At 40.5% G+C, this 14,078-nt stretch overlaps 3 protein-coding genes across 16 annotated transcripts in view; 1 reads left to right on the plus strand and 2 right to left on the minus strand.

Moving 5' to 3' along the window:
• Positions 1-5,981, minus strand: part of LOC134213490 (signal-induced proliferation-associated 1-like protein 1) — a 230,459-nt gene extending 224,478 nt beyond the window's left edge. For 2 of the 11 annotated variants that reach the window (XM_062692594.1, XM_062692593.1), the window contains exons 1-2: positions 4,783-4,843; positions 4,314-4,691 (exon numbers count right to left, since the gene is read on the minus strand). The gene's annotated coding sequence lies outside the window, so the exon portion shown is untranslated. The other 9 variants (XM_062692586.1, XM_062692587.1, XM_062692585.1 and 6 more) reach the window with 9 other exon arrangements.
• Positions 5,982-9,834: 3,853 nt separating this feature from the next.
• LOC134213493 (protein fuzzy) lies at positions 9,835-11,832 on the plus strand. Its single transcript, XM_062692601.1, has 3 exons — positions 9,835-10,098; positions 10,332-11,380; positions 11,637-11,832. Exons 1-3 carry the CDS (start codon positions 10,021-10,023, stop codon positions 11,692-11,694), a joined length of 1,185 nt encoding a protein of 394 aa, XP_062548585.1. The 5' UTR covers positions 9,835-10,020; the 3' UTR covers positions 11,695-11,832.
• A 315-nt stretch (positions 11,833-12,147) lies between these two features.
• LOC134213492 (proton-coupled amino acid transporter-like protein CG1139) overlaps positions 12,148-14,078 on the minus strand; it is a 52,268-nt gene continuing 50,337 nt past the window's right edge. For all 4 annotated transcript variants that reach the window (XM_062692598.1, XM_062692599.1, XM_062692600.1 and 1 more), the window contains one exon: positions 12,148-14,033. In XM_062692598.1, coding sequence (XP_062548582.1) covers positions 13,616-14,033 — 418 coding nt within the window. In that variant the 3' untranslated portion in view covers positions 12,148-13,615. The remainder of the gene's footprint in view (positions 14,034-14,078) is intronic.

The following is a 14,078-nucleotide window of genomic DNA, read 5'->3' on the forward strand; positions in this document are numbered from 1 at the left end:
CGTCTTCAGTGTCTCGTACTTGACTCGACTTAGTTCAATGGGATTGTATTAACTCGTCTTATGACAATTGAATTTTTTTGTGGAAGTCGTGGAATTTTGATTAATTTTTGGCCCTAATACTCCATGTGAAATATCTCTCCTCTAACATCCGATTTGATTGATCATAAACGCTACCCTTCAATTTCAAATATATTTATCACGATAAATTTGCTACATTCCTTTCATAATAAATTATCATGGTCAATTATTAAGAGTATAATACCGACCTTTAAATATAGACCCCAAGTCGATCAGTACATTCTAATTTCGTTGACGCCCTGACGTCGCCGGTCGCGTAAAAAGCTGCACCCGTTGACGACGGTCGCTCTATCACCACACTCTCCATTTTACATCCAGCCAAACCCATAACGCGCCAAGGACGTATTACCATTCAAAGCTGGACACTAAATTCTTAAACACTCGAACAGGCGATAAAGAACCAATTCAGCCAAAATGCTCGCCTGTGGCGTCAATTGGGGGTGATCCAATCCATGCTGACCGATACCAAAGAAGTGGTGAGGGTGTCGACGACGATCAAGAACATGATGACGAAGACAACGCAACGCAGCAGAGCCATTCAAACGACGACGGTTGAAAACGGAAGGTTAGGTATGCAAAATCAGGTTTTTTTTTCTGATCGGTGGAATTCCATTTGCCTAACCAATCAACGGTCATGAATGACGTACCAAACCAACAATATTGGCGGCAAACACGTTATGTCGCGTTTTGTCCACACCTCGTGCACTGAGACACACCACCACTCTGGAAGCCTTTTGTTGGGTTGTTTCTTGGCCTGTTCGCGAGACGTTGGATTAGCTACGCGAGTGTGGTGAAAACCGTCACCGAATACTTTATACATGAGATCACTCCATGACGGAGACGTTGTTGTTGGTGCAACGATCATCAGCATGGTGATCGATGACTTTGAGACTTCCATAGGTCCGCGAGGTTGGCAGGACAGCCGCATTTATTTGCTCTTGCGGTCCTCATTTTCGCCTTGCGAAGGCATATCTCAAAAATGTTCGCGGGAAGTAGTTGTTGACTTAGCTTTTGTATTTGGCTTTGGAGGCTTTTCAATTGGTTAATTAGTTCACCACCTGTGCTAAACGTTAAACGCGAAACTAATGATCACGCTGATAATGATAAACTACATTTATAAAAGCTTTCCTCGATAAGTTCATATTTCCAACGCAACTATGGACCGGAACTCTGTCTGACATGAATTGAGTGCAATGTCTGGCGCTACGCCAACTGCAACCAGTCAGAGGCGTTCCTACAATCGTGTCGTCTGCCACCATCCGCCTTTGGTTAGTTGCTACTGCAATCCATGCGGAGGCTCTCTTGGCACTGTTATCACACTATCAGCCCATAATACGAACTCGATGAGAAAAATAATGCCATGTCATCTATTTCCCTTTCGTTTCCCGGTTGACCGGTTACCGACTAGACAGCTACACGGAGTTTTATTCAGTGGCTGTGATATTACCCTTTTCTGTATAACAGGAAAGGTGTATTGATCAGTTAGAAACCCCTGACAGTTGTTTTTATCGGGCACTTGTTTTAGTATAATCTTTCGAGTATAAATGGTCAGATTGAGTCCATCTGTAGAAGCACGAAATGAAAAGTAAGAACAGTTCATTCAAGAAGTAGGTATGTGAATCATTCCATACTTTTTTCCACGCGGTAACATCCATTAAGCATATTGAACTAGATTTTCAATGTGGATGGTACGAGAGTATGCTGCACGTTCCAGGTTTGTGCGAGTCATTGTCCTTTCAGCACACCAAGAGATGGTGTATCTATGAGTGGAAGCATACCAGCATTATATTGTGGTAAATGCATAAACGCATTTCATCTGAATTGACTCGAATGAAAGTTTTATCAGTCAAATAAAAATAGTATTCAAGAAACCGAATCAATCAAGATCCGTATCGCTCAGGACGGACGCGTCAAGTATGTGCGCACTTTCGAAATGGGCATCTTCGCTCCCTTAATTAAGGCTGAGATGATGTCCGCACGGACTCATCGCTCCCCATTCGAAAGTGCATTGCTCGCGATGAATGATTGTGTAGTTTCACTGCGACTGCATCTTTTCAGCGGTCTCGTCCCAGCAAGCACCGCCTAGCCGTGGGGCAGTGCCGAAGGGGCGCTCTAGACATCTTGATTGGGAATCTCTGGTACGGTTGGAATTCGGATGAAAGCAAAAATCAGTGCGCCATAGCTCGGACACACTTGGATGAATTTTGCATTCGTTATCGATGGTGATGGCACCACCTCTTCCGATAGAGCGGTATAACACGATTCACTTTCAAAAGCCATGTTCGCCATTCCGGCGGATTTATTATTTATAACTGAAAGGGTTGCAACGGCGTGGAACGTGCCGTAAATCATTTGAAAAAAAAAACGACAGCTTTGTCGAAAACATTCGACGTGAAACAATGAGCCAGAATGCAAAATTCGATATCCAACAAAAACAGCTCCGAATAATTGCCTAAATAGCAGCAACCTTCACCTTGATGCTTTGAAACAATCTAATCGAATTAAATTGTTCCGCATTTGTAAAAAAATGGCATCTAAAACTGACGCAAAGTATCAGCTGGCAAAAAAGAGAAATGCATAATTCAATTCGAATCACTGAATGACGGTTGTAGTTGATGGTATGGAAAAAACATATACGTGTGGACTGGCGTTGGGTAAATTGATGCAAATTGATTATGAGCACAAAGTCGAATGGGGCTAATTTAAGTTTAATAAATGTTTAACAAATTAAGCATTTACGATCCAGCTGGAAGTTGTTGCAAAATAGATCAGCCTGCAGATTTATTCCTTTATCAAATATTCAAATACAGAGCAATTAACAAATAGCTTTAAACTCACTGTTACACATTGGCTTTGCTTCAGAGAAACTTAGATCAAAATCTGTAATTGCTTTTAAGTCATATACAATTTTCAATAGAATTTGGAGTAAGCTGTTACTACTGGGTACTTGATTTTTTGGATATCATAATCAGGGATGAATTTGTCATAAGACGTTTGCAGCATTCTATTCTATTCCACAACTTGATTGTTACTTCAAGGATACGTATTTAGAGACCCCAACCGTCTTCGGTGTCTTGTACTTGACGCGACAACAAATCCATAGAAGGTCGGGTTTCGGGTTTGATACTCTGTAACCCTTCAATTTAAACGTATTCAGGTTTGGAGAATTAAACATTTTTCGGCTCGGATATGGATTTGATCGCACTCACATTTGGCTTGGAGTTGAAACACTATATGTTTTGAACAAGTTCAAATAAGAACATTTCAAAATTTTAACATGACTTAAGGTTGTTTCAAATATGAGGTTCACAACTTTAAGATTTTTAAGTAGTGTTTTACGGTTGACATGTGAATTAAAAGAAGTAAAACCTGAACATCTCAAACTCGAACGTTGACGAAACGAACGTTTGAGAGGAAGTTCTGGAATAAAAAAATCCTAGTTGACCTACCCAATAAATCTTGTACATTGTCATTAGAAAGAACAAAAACACAAATTACAAGATGATTTGACGAGAAATCTTGAAACTTCGTGCGTTTTGAGAATCTCTTTACAAGGAAATCCGAGTAGAATTGTTATGTTTTAGTATTTTGGACATGAATGTCCAACAAACTTTATTGATCAGGCCCAAGTTCAATAGAAAACGAGCCATAAAACGAGCTTATTTTCCATTTTTTACGCGACTATTTTTAACAAGGCTTTGTCTCATTTACCGTAATAAATTTAATTTAAAGTAATTTGCTAATTTAAGAACTTTTACTTTAAAGTTCAATTTGAGTTCAAGTCGGGAAATGAGACGAGTGCAAGTTATTTTACGCGGTTATTCAAAATAGTCTGTGAAAACAGCAAGAAAACGATTTTCAAATAAGTTATTTTCTATGCAGATATTGCAGATTTTAGAATTTACGCGGTTTTGATTTACTGGATACGTACGTAAAAGTCGACTTCATTAAGGTCATTTCAGTGCTTCGTAGTATATTTATTTTGATTTAGTAGCAAACTTTTGAAAGATAATGATAAGTTAATGGCGAAGTTAATTATTTACTGGTCAACAACATTTTCCACAACAAATTACGACGGAAGGGTGAAATAATTTCGAACACGAGCTCAATTTCTATTAAATTTGTTTCCTCAATCAAATGTCAATTGCTGTTCCACATCAAGTCCAGTTTCTGGCAACAAAAAAGTTAGCTAGAGAATCCGAACCCACATAAACATAATCCCTTAATTAACTTACATTCACATCAGATGAATCAGAGGGCAAGCGTTGCTTCACCGGCACGCAAAAAAGAGCCAGGTTGTAGCTCCTAGTGTCCTGTTGTGTGACGATTCAAAAGTCGGTTTCCTGTACGTTTATGCTGTTCCCACACCGTAGTATAATTTTGTCCTGGGGCGGTCACTTATGCTCTGCTTCTTCACCGTCGTCCGTCGTCACTTAACTCACGTTCCAATATCCGGTGTCGTTTTTTTTTCGCTGGTAATTATTTCTTCTTGTTTTTCACCGAGTTCCCATGCACCAGCATACACAATTTCACGGAACTTTGCACACCTTAAATGGTTTAGCGGGCCCGATGTCACATTCGAATTTAACCAACGTGCTGTTTTCCCTTCTTCACTAAAATAGACGAACCAAGGTAAATACCATTAAGTAATCCAATTTGCATAGTTGTTGCTGTGGTCAGTAATTTACAACCTCTGCTTATTACCCATTCGGATATCACTTATTTTCTTCCTAAATTTCTTCGGTTTTATTCACTGTTTGATATTCTGTATATTTAGGCATTGGAACAACAAAAAATCAAAATACAAATCGTTTAAGCCAGTATTGGTATTTGCAGTTGTATATTAGCGCACGTTCTGGTCGCATTAGTTTACACGCACCAACCATATGCCGTTTACCGAACGGACGCAACAAGTTTTCTGTTATTATTGTTATTCTGACTACATCCCTACTTCGTCGTCAACACATTGCCACTGCGCTAGTGGAGTCCACTGCTGCAATCCAAGAATTCACCACAGTCGATCCATCACTGGTTTTCGCGCTTGTATTGCGATGTTATCCATTGACTGTTGCCAGTTACGCTGGTATGGGTGTCACGCTTCGCTGTTTCTTGTTTGTGGATTCTTGTGGACACATTCAATTCCAACAGTCGCGAATAACGTTAAAGCGGTACCAAAAACTCCACTCTCTTCCGTACCAGCAGCACTCATGTGAAACACTCAAAGTGAAAACTGCAAAATAGCTATGCACGGCACAGGATAATCAATATTCATGAAATGCACAATAGGCTACGATTTTCTAAAATCATCGTCGCATGAACCCTATACATACAATGTGATACGATTCTTCATTTGCACAATTCGAACAACTTTAGAGGTTTAATATGCTTCTAATTTTGAACAGTATAATTTACAATCATTCGATTTCATCAAACAACAGGATTTCCGGAGCTCTCGCATCAATCCAAACGAGCGTTCAACAATTATTACTCCAACTCCATCAGAACAGAACGAATTTCGAGCAGCAAGAGGAGCAACAATAATAACAGCACAACCACTTCTAAGCTTTCTTTTGTGTTTGATTGCACGCACTGGGCTTGGGGTTGCTTTTAACACTCATGTTTTGTTCTGAGCGGTAATAAATTTTCGACTATTGATTTCACACTTTCATTTCGAGCAAAAAATTGCAGCACAGTTTCGATGCAGCACTTAGTCACAAAACAACAACCACCCACAAGATGATCCACAAAGGAAAAGGATACACAATACACAAACACTAAACCTGTGCCCTCGATTATCGCAGGCGACGAGCAACAAAAAGCCGTCCGTTCGCGACCCAATCTCAACTACGAATGATTTCTTGCTACGCATCGACTGTGTTCGACGAACGAAAAGCACCGCAATTCACCAAACGCTACCAATTTCACCACAGCTTCGCTTCCATTCATCGTATCCGCCGCCGAAGCGAGTGTTCGGGGCATGTTCGTGTACAGTGTGTAGAATATGCTGAAACAAAACAGGATGAATGAACATAAATTAGTAAATGTGTTGGTGCGCCTCAGTAGAATAACGGGGCAATTTGAGAATGTGTTGGTTGGAAGGCTTCAATGTTTACGAACAATACTCGTACTAGGAGTTAATAAAGCTCTATCGTTTGCAAAAAAAGCTTCCGCTTGAACTTTTTTCAAGATAATTTTCAGACAGGGGGTATTTTATACAAAAGTTGAATCTTTCGCTTGAGCTGGTTGACCTAAAAGTTATGATATTGATACAAGAATACGATAACATGACTTATATTGAATTGTTAATTGTGCAGCTTTTTGCTAGTTTAGTAGATAGATTGGCTGAATTCATCAATTTATAGCAATCCATAAGTTAAAAATTTAATAACTTTAATAGAAATTATAATCATACCCTCAATTATTTAGATAACAATTGCAATATCCATACCAACTCATTAGGTTAAATTAAGTGACTACGTCATCATCAATCTTTTGTGAGTTTAAACACGTCATACTACCTCAAGTTCACATAACATGTTATAACAAGTAACTTAGGGTCTGCCTCAATTGGAGAAATAAACTGAAATTAAACTTAAAAGTGACACCTCAATGTGTACAGCTCTTTTTATTTTGAATCTTTATTTAAGTGATTTTTTAATTTTAAAATTAAGTTCATCACTGCAAGGTGTATAGCCCTTATCGTTAGACAAGTAAATAAGCATACCCATCGTTTAGCCACGCTCCTTCGCACTTTTACCAAATAGGAACCGGTTTCATTCTTATCGCTGGAAGAGGTCCCATTTTCTAAGTAACTGGAGCGGCCTTATATACGCGGCACCACATGCAGCGTTTCCGGATCAAACGAACCTCGACACGCAGATTCGCGGATTAAAATTTGAAGGAACATTTCTTTAATATCCGCTGAAACTTCCACTTGGCGTTCTCGGTAAGGCAATAATGGCGTTAGGAGATCCGGACCTTTGAGCAGCATAGAAGCCGTCCACTTTCGCCGCTGCGTCCCAGATAATTCTAACTTTTCCTGGCTTCTTGTCATTAAGAACGATTGGCAAGAGCCACATACTTCTTCTTATTGGCATTACATTCCCACACTGGGACAGAGCCGCCTCGCAGCTTAGTGTTCATTAAGCACTTCCACAGTTATTAACTGCGAGGTTTCTTAGCCAGGTTACCATTTTTGCATTCGTATATCATGAGGCTAGCACGATGATACTTTTATGCCCAGGGAAGTCGAGACAATTTCCAATCCGAAAATTGTTTAGACCGGCACCGGGAATTGAACCCAGCCAGCATGGTCTTGCTTTGTGGCTATAGCTTTGTGGCTATAGCCACGCGTCTTACCGCACGGCTAAGGAGGGCCCACAGAACCACATACGCCTCAGATCAAATGATTTGATTTCTTCTTCAGATGCTACATGTATGTAACCTTTAGACTTAAATTCGGAAATTTGCCGGCGAACGCTGTCATAAAGCTCTGGACTTCGTGCTAAACGCTTTTCTAGGCTTTTGAAGCGTCGTTCGGCCATCGGTCGACTGTTCGGGAATTCAACGTAGTCATGTTTCCAGAGCAATCCCGTTTCGTACTTTTCTCCGTTCGTTCGGCGCGTTGTTGCCTCCAAAATATTATAAACACGCTGCTCGTCTACGCCTTTCACATTTGGCACGATGGCCACACCCAAACTCTCGACGTCGAAAAAGTGACGGACGCACTCATGAAGGTCCACGATAGCTGGACCAAGCATGTGAAACTGTTTGTGCAACGTGCCCGTTGATTGTTTCCGCAGGCTGCGGCACACTGCCCATCCGATTCTTGTCTTCGTTGCAATCGGCTCGTTCCATTTCCCCTCTCGCAGCTTCAAGGTAGCGAGTAAGTGAGCATTGCTTTGGCCGATCAGTATTTGCGGAACAGCAGACTTGAAGCATTTTACGGGAAGTTTACTGAGGTGGGTATATCGTGATGTAAGCTCGGCGTAGTCAGTAGTCTGGCTCGACAAACCAAGGTTTTCAACTGTGTATACTGCCGCTAACCGCAAGTCAGACTTATCTGGATATGGCGTCCGTATACAGATAAGTCTGACTTGCGGTTAGCGGCAGTATACTTCTGATGCTTTGTACCGCTTGCTTCCTTCTTTTCCAGATATATCCATTGTGACAAATGTCTTGTTAATGTCCACTCGATTCGCAATGATTCCAATGCTCCGCTTACTCCGAGGGCATCTGCTACTGAACGCTCCACGAGCGTCACCGATGATCCGTCGTCCTGGAATGCGTAAGTATCGAGTTGTCCCTTTGGTCCGAATAGTGTGACAGGAAGAATTCTAAATAGTGTGGATGATGATAAATGACGATGTACAGCAAACACCGCATTCGTTGTTTTAGACGTTTCAGGTCCAGGTGGCTCAAAATGCAGCAAACGGTGATGACGTATCAGACAATCATTTATCCCGCACACGGCCACCTCGTATGTGATGTAAGGCACCGAGCACAAAGTTTATTCACTTTTACCGCTTTCCATCGGCCATCCAAATCTAGCCCCTTGAATGACGTACAATTTCCTATTTGGTGATCCTCGACACGGCAGATAGCACTTGATTTGGCATTGCTCAAACCACAATCCCTTACTTTATGCATTCCGGCATGAGTTTTAGACTTCTCCGTTTCTTCCAGACGATTCTCTCTGTGTCTAGTCGACACATGTAATTCTCTTCAAGATATTCTTGCCATGTATGCACTGAACACATTCAAATCCACCACCGGAACTTGTTCCTGGTAGAGAGCCCCAGCTGAACTTCACCGTGGCTGGCAACTTTTCAACAAGCTCCTGGAGTAGGATCGGGTTTGACAGATGTTGTTCAAGCCCAACTGCTCTTAAGTGTCCGCACAAATGTTGTACTACCAATCCAAAGCTGACTAGAGTATCCATCCGATCGGGCTTTGGAGGAGAGGTTGCCCGAACCTTTGCGATCATATTGTTGACGATTTTCTTCGGGCGGCCGAACAACTGCTGTAGAGTGGACACGACTTGAGGCACTGTCGACGGATGAAGTAAAAATCTGCTTACGGAATCCTTTGCACTTCCTTTCAAACTACGCTGCAAACGCAGAAGGTTTTCTGCGTTAGTGTATCCGCAAGCATTTGTTGAATGTTGAAAGCTGCTAATGAAAAGCTCCCAATCGATTGGATCACCCGAGAAATTTGGCAACTCCTTAATGACCAGCTAGTTGTTGAGGAGATGGTCCAACTTGACTGCTTGCAAAATCAAAGCCTAGAGCCTGTGTTGACAACTGCGGGAAACTCGCTTATTAAATGAAATTATATGATGGATATGACATCAAAATTTTCCAAAATCCAAGTTCATCTATCGCTTCATGGTTTGTAGAGCTATGTAATGTGGCACGATAACATGGAATCGGATAGTTCTTTGCATCAACTTGATTTATTCGCAAGAATGATCATGTGGAGTAAATTAGACAGCAAAATTTGATGAAGATTTAATTTATCAAATCTCATTGTTTGTCAAGTTGCAACACGTTGCAAAATTCGATTTTTTCAGCACTCTTAGTATTTATCCAACTCTCTAAGCCTCGCTGGATAAACGTACAACTCGTACTATAAAAATCAACTAGTTGCACAAACTACTATTTGTTTGAAACGTAAATTAAATTATTTAGCAAATAAACTGATACTGACCCATAGCAATCCTGGTTGATACGAGGCTGAACGTTTCTAGTTCTACCTGGAAAAGATCACCTGCCGACTACATCAGGTGCGAATAGAAAGCAAAACAAAACCCCAAACAAGACGGCAACAACAGGTTTCCTATACAAGTTTCTATTTAGGAAATCGAAATATAAAACATAATTATTTCAATCGAATGTTTGTAATTAACTAAACGCGAAAGAAATTTTCGAGGAACTGTGAATCATGTCGATCCATTTGATGTGTCTTACATCTGATGGCGGCGTTCCAATCTATTCTAAGAAGAAGGGTGATAGCGAGAATGTAAGTTTATGCAGCCGAGTGTTTGAGATACAATCTTCATCTGAATAACACATAGCAATAGACATGTTTTTGATATGAGCCTAATTTCCTCTATACTAATCAAAGGTGCTGGTTCTTCTAAATAAACAAATCTGGGTTCAGGTTTAGGGCAACCACAGCTGGAAATGGGTTAGTAGTTGAGTAAAGTTTGCGAAAACGATTCCAATTTTAGACCAAGGCTTCATTCGTTTCAGCTGCCCTTTTCGACGATCGCCTCCTTGAATGGAGTGCACATGTTCTGCAAATCGCAGAACGTCGATCTGTCGATAACGTATTTAGAGGAGGGAATGATCATATGGAAGGAATACGACGCCACACTTATGATGATCGGCATCGCCAAGGGGATCACGGAGAAGGTGCTGCGCAATCTGATGGACTTTTCCTATTACTCGATGGTGTTCTGCGTGGGGATCGCCGCCATAAAGAAGATTAAGAATATCGATCGCTTCAAGCGGGAGCTGAAAAACTGTTACACACTTATCGACCAACTGTTGGAGGTGGTCGAAAGCGACTTCTTCCGGTATAATGAAGCCGTACTGTGTCCGGAGAGTATGGCCATGCTGGTCAAGCTGAACGAGTTCAGTGTACAAATCGGGTCTCCGTTTTGTTCAATTTTGGTGCGACAGAAAGTTGCGTGTGGAACTGAAGGATGGTGGGACTTGGATATTGTGGATAGGAAATTGTTGATGGTTCTCCTGAACGCTTCCAGCACTATCCAGCAGGATGTGCCGGTGTTTCTCCCGAAGAAAAGCCCTGGTATTGCGTATCGGTTCATAAGTATACCGATTACACAAGGTGTGAGTATTTGTGCGCTCTGCGGAGCTGAGCCTCCATACGACAAGCTGCAAACAATGAGTCAGCAGTTTTGGATGAATGAAATCGATCTGTTGATTACGGCGGAGCAGAACTTCCCGAAGAACTATCCGGCAACGGTTGAGTTGGACTCGAGCATTTTAGGATTTTTGCTCGTTAATAAGGAACATTCGAAGTATGTTATGTCGAGAAACGTTCACTTGACAAGCACTGGAAAGAGAACGCTCTCTGGGAATCATCGGTTGGATATTTTGCGGACCTTTTTCCACCAGTCAGTTGATGCGATGGAGGATCTGTTTAGAGATGGCGATAAAATTATGAACCTGGAACAATATTGGTGTTCGGATTATCACAAATGCCACGCGCTGCTGGACGGACCGAATATCCTGTGTGTGATGTATACTTCGGCAATCCCTACCCATATCATGAGGTAAGACACGATTTTGGATGTCGGTATGTTTTAAAAGAGTAACCAAATTCTGGTGTTAGTAAAATATTATGAATTCCTTTTTATGTCAATTCCCTCTAATCTTTTGGTATTGTATAAATTATTATCCTTTAGTTGCTTTTAGTCGGCTTGGTTATTTATTCAGCGTAGGTTCATTACCATTAAATACTAGTGTCAAATGGGGCAATTTATGCTGCTTGTCATGTCTGTTCAATAATCTTTACCGTTTATTTTGCAGATTGATAACACAAAAAACATTGAACACACTTATATCGGATAAGGATGTATGCTGGTAGCTGTATGTGATGGGAAAGGACGCGATATACACATCCCCAATTTGAGCTTTATTTCCTGAATTATATCAAACTTTGTTCCATTTGTGGAATGTCATCCGGCTTTGGAGTAATTTATTTTGCTACCAAAAGAACAAACTACTTAGTGCATGTTGTAATTCATTATTTCACTGCTTTTAACCTATATATCACACGTCCAAAATTAAAACGATGATCAAAAGGATTAGATAGTGAATAGATCGATAGAACAGCTAGTGCGATCCTTTATTGTCTTCGCTTGATCAACAAATGTGAAATAAATGTATTAGATAGAACTAAAACAAGATGAGAAGATATAATATGATATTGATAACAGATTCACTAGTTTTGATTTTGCATCAAAGGATATTTTCTCTCTCATTGTCTTTTTATATACATATTTGATTGTATATAACCGATTCGTCTGTACCTCTCAAATTTGTCATTCATCATACATGCAATAAAGACGGTTGCAAATTAGCTTATCGGTAGAATGGAGTTCAGTAAGTAGAGAAGAAACAGTCAGTGGAGGATAGATTTGGAAACTTAACAAAACGAATTTAAACAACAATAGCGTCCGCTTTCAATTTCCATTGGCTAATACCTTAATAATCATATTTAATGCTGATACCTTAATATAGATTATTGTCGAGCTAGAAGTTTATCGGAAGAGTAACGTACCGTTACGTGTAGGAGCTAATGCGTCACTTAACATACATACAATCTAGGGGCTATTATCACTCTGATCTAGGATCAGATTGTGGAACTAGTATAGAAGAACGTAGCTGGTAATTACGTTTGCGGTCTTTCTGGCTAGTTACTTTTTGCGTTAGGATAATTTGAAAAGGCTCAAGAGACGAACGTGCGTTTCAAATAATCAGTAATACAAAAGCGACTACAATGGCATTTCTAAAGAAAAATAGTATAGCACTTTTTCCACACTTTTAACGATTTTTATGACAAAAATTACTGGCTGAGTCTTGACGATTTGCTATTTTGAGATTGATTAACCAGTTTATGGATTGTATACCTGTGATAGTCTAAATTCAGCAACGACGACCTATTATTACGACGCTTTTCAATCACATGTACAATAAATAAAAATGGTTATAACGAAAACGAACAGTTTCCACTCACTTTAATTCTTATTTTAAAACAATTTAATGTTTCATGTTCTAAACAAGAGGTGCTGTATTGGCATTTGCAACAAAACCATTGTAGGCCTTCAATTTGAATAGCATGTTCGAGTATTCACCCTGGAAATGTTTATCGAAAGAAAAAGAACTATTCACGTTTATGAGTTCGCCTCTCCATTTAAGCCTCATTGAAGAAACAAATTTGGCCATTACAGGAAACATATATTTGAAGGTAAATTACATTAAATGGATCTAGTAATTACAAAAAATGCACTTTTTACTATTCGCACAGTTCTTACAATCTACTGATAAACAAATGAACAGAACTTTTTATTCATTTTACGCAATTACTGCCGCTAGAGTAGATACTATTTGGCCTTTGAAACACTCAAATGTTAACACAACTCCACAATATATAGTTCCACAATTACAGTAACCACATAACCATACACTCGACATTGTTCTTGGGATCCCGTCTTTCTCTACAAACTATAATTTACCTCGTGCTTCAGAATTATACTTCGCTCCGTTCATAATCTTAACCTAATCGATGGCTATCATACGGTTAAAACTAAAACCTTGTTGTAATTAAATCACACACCCCGTCGGTGTTTAAGATCTTTTAATGTTTCATCTTTTTGCTTGTTTCCTAATTTCCTGTATATTTAAATTTATTATTTGTTGTATGTTTTCAGATGTTCTTGTATTGCATAAAAAGCTTAGAAATCAATCCGTGTTACGCGTTTCCTCTCACGTATGCCACCCCCGCCTCAGTGCAAATCCGGATTGATGATCTGCGCCACGCTGGTGTATGTTCCGAACACGAACCCGCAGATACCGAACGCCATAATGCCAATGTCCTTCCACAGGATCCAGTAATGCCGGCCGAGCTTGTCCGGCCAGAAGGTCACAATCTCGATCAACGGCGGGAAGATCAGAGCCAGCGTGGAACTGCTGACTGCACCGACCAGCGAGATGACGGCCCCCAAATTGGGAATCATGGCCGCCAGCAGGAAGGTCAGCACGACCATCCCGACACGCAGCAGATACTCACCGATCAGTTGGGCCTGCTGGGAGTCGAAACGTCGTCGCATCGGTGGGGTCAGAATCGAGATTGGCACGTAGAATTGCAACCCGTAGGAGAAGAAGATGGCCAGGGCCATCATAACGCGGACCAGTTGGGCGATTCTGGGGGAGTTAAGAGGGGGTGATTAGACTTCTAAGCATACTTGT

This window comes from Armigeres subalbatus, chromosome 2, assembly GCF_024139115.2.
Source record: "Armigeres subalbatus isolate Guangzhou_Male chromosome 2, GZ_Asu_2, whole genome shotgun sequence".
NCBI classification, from domain to species: domain Eukaryota; kingdom Metazoa; phylum Arthropoda; class Insecta; order Diptera; family Culicidae; genus Armigeres; species Armigeres subalbatus.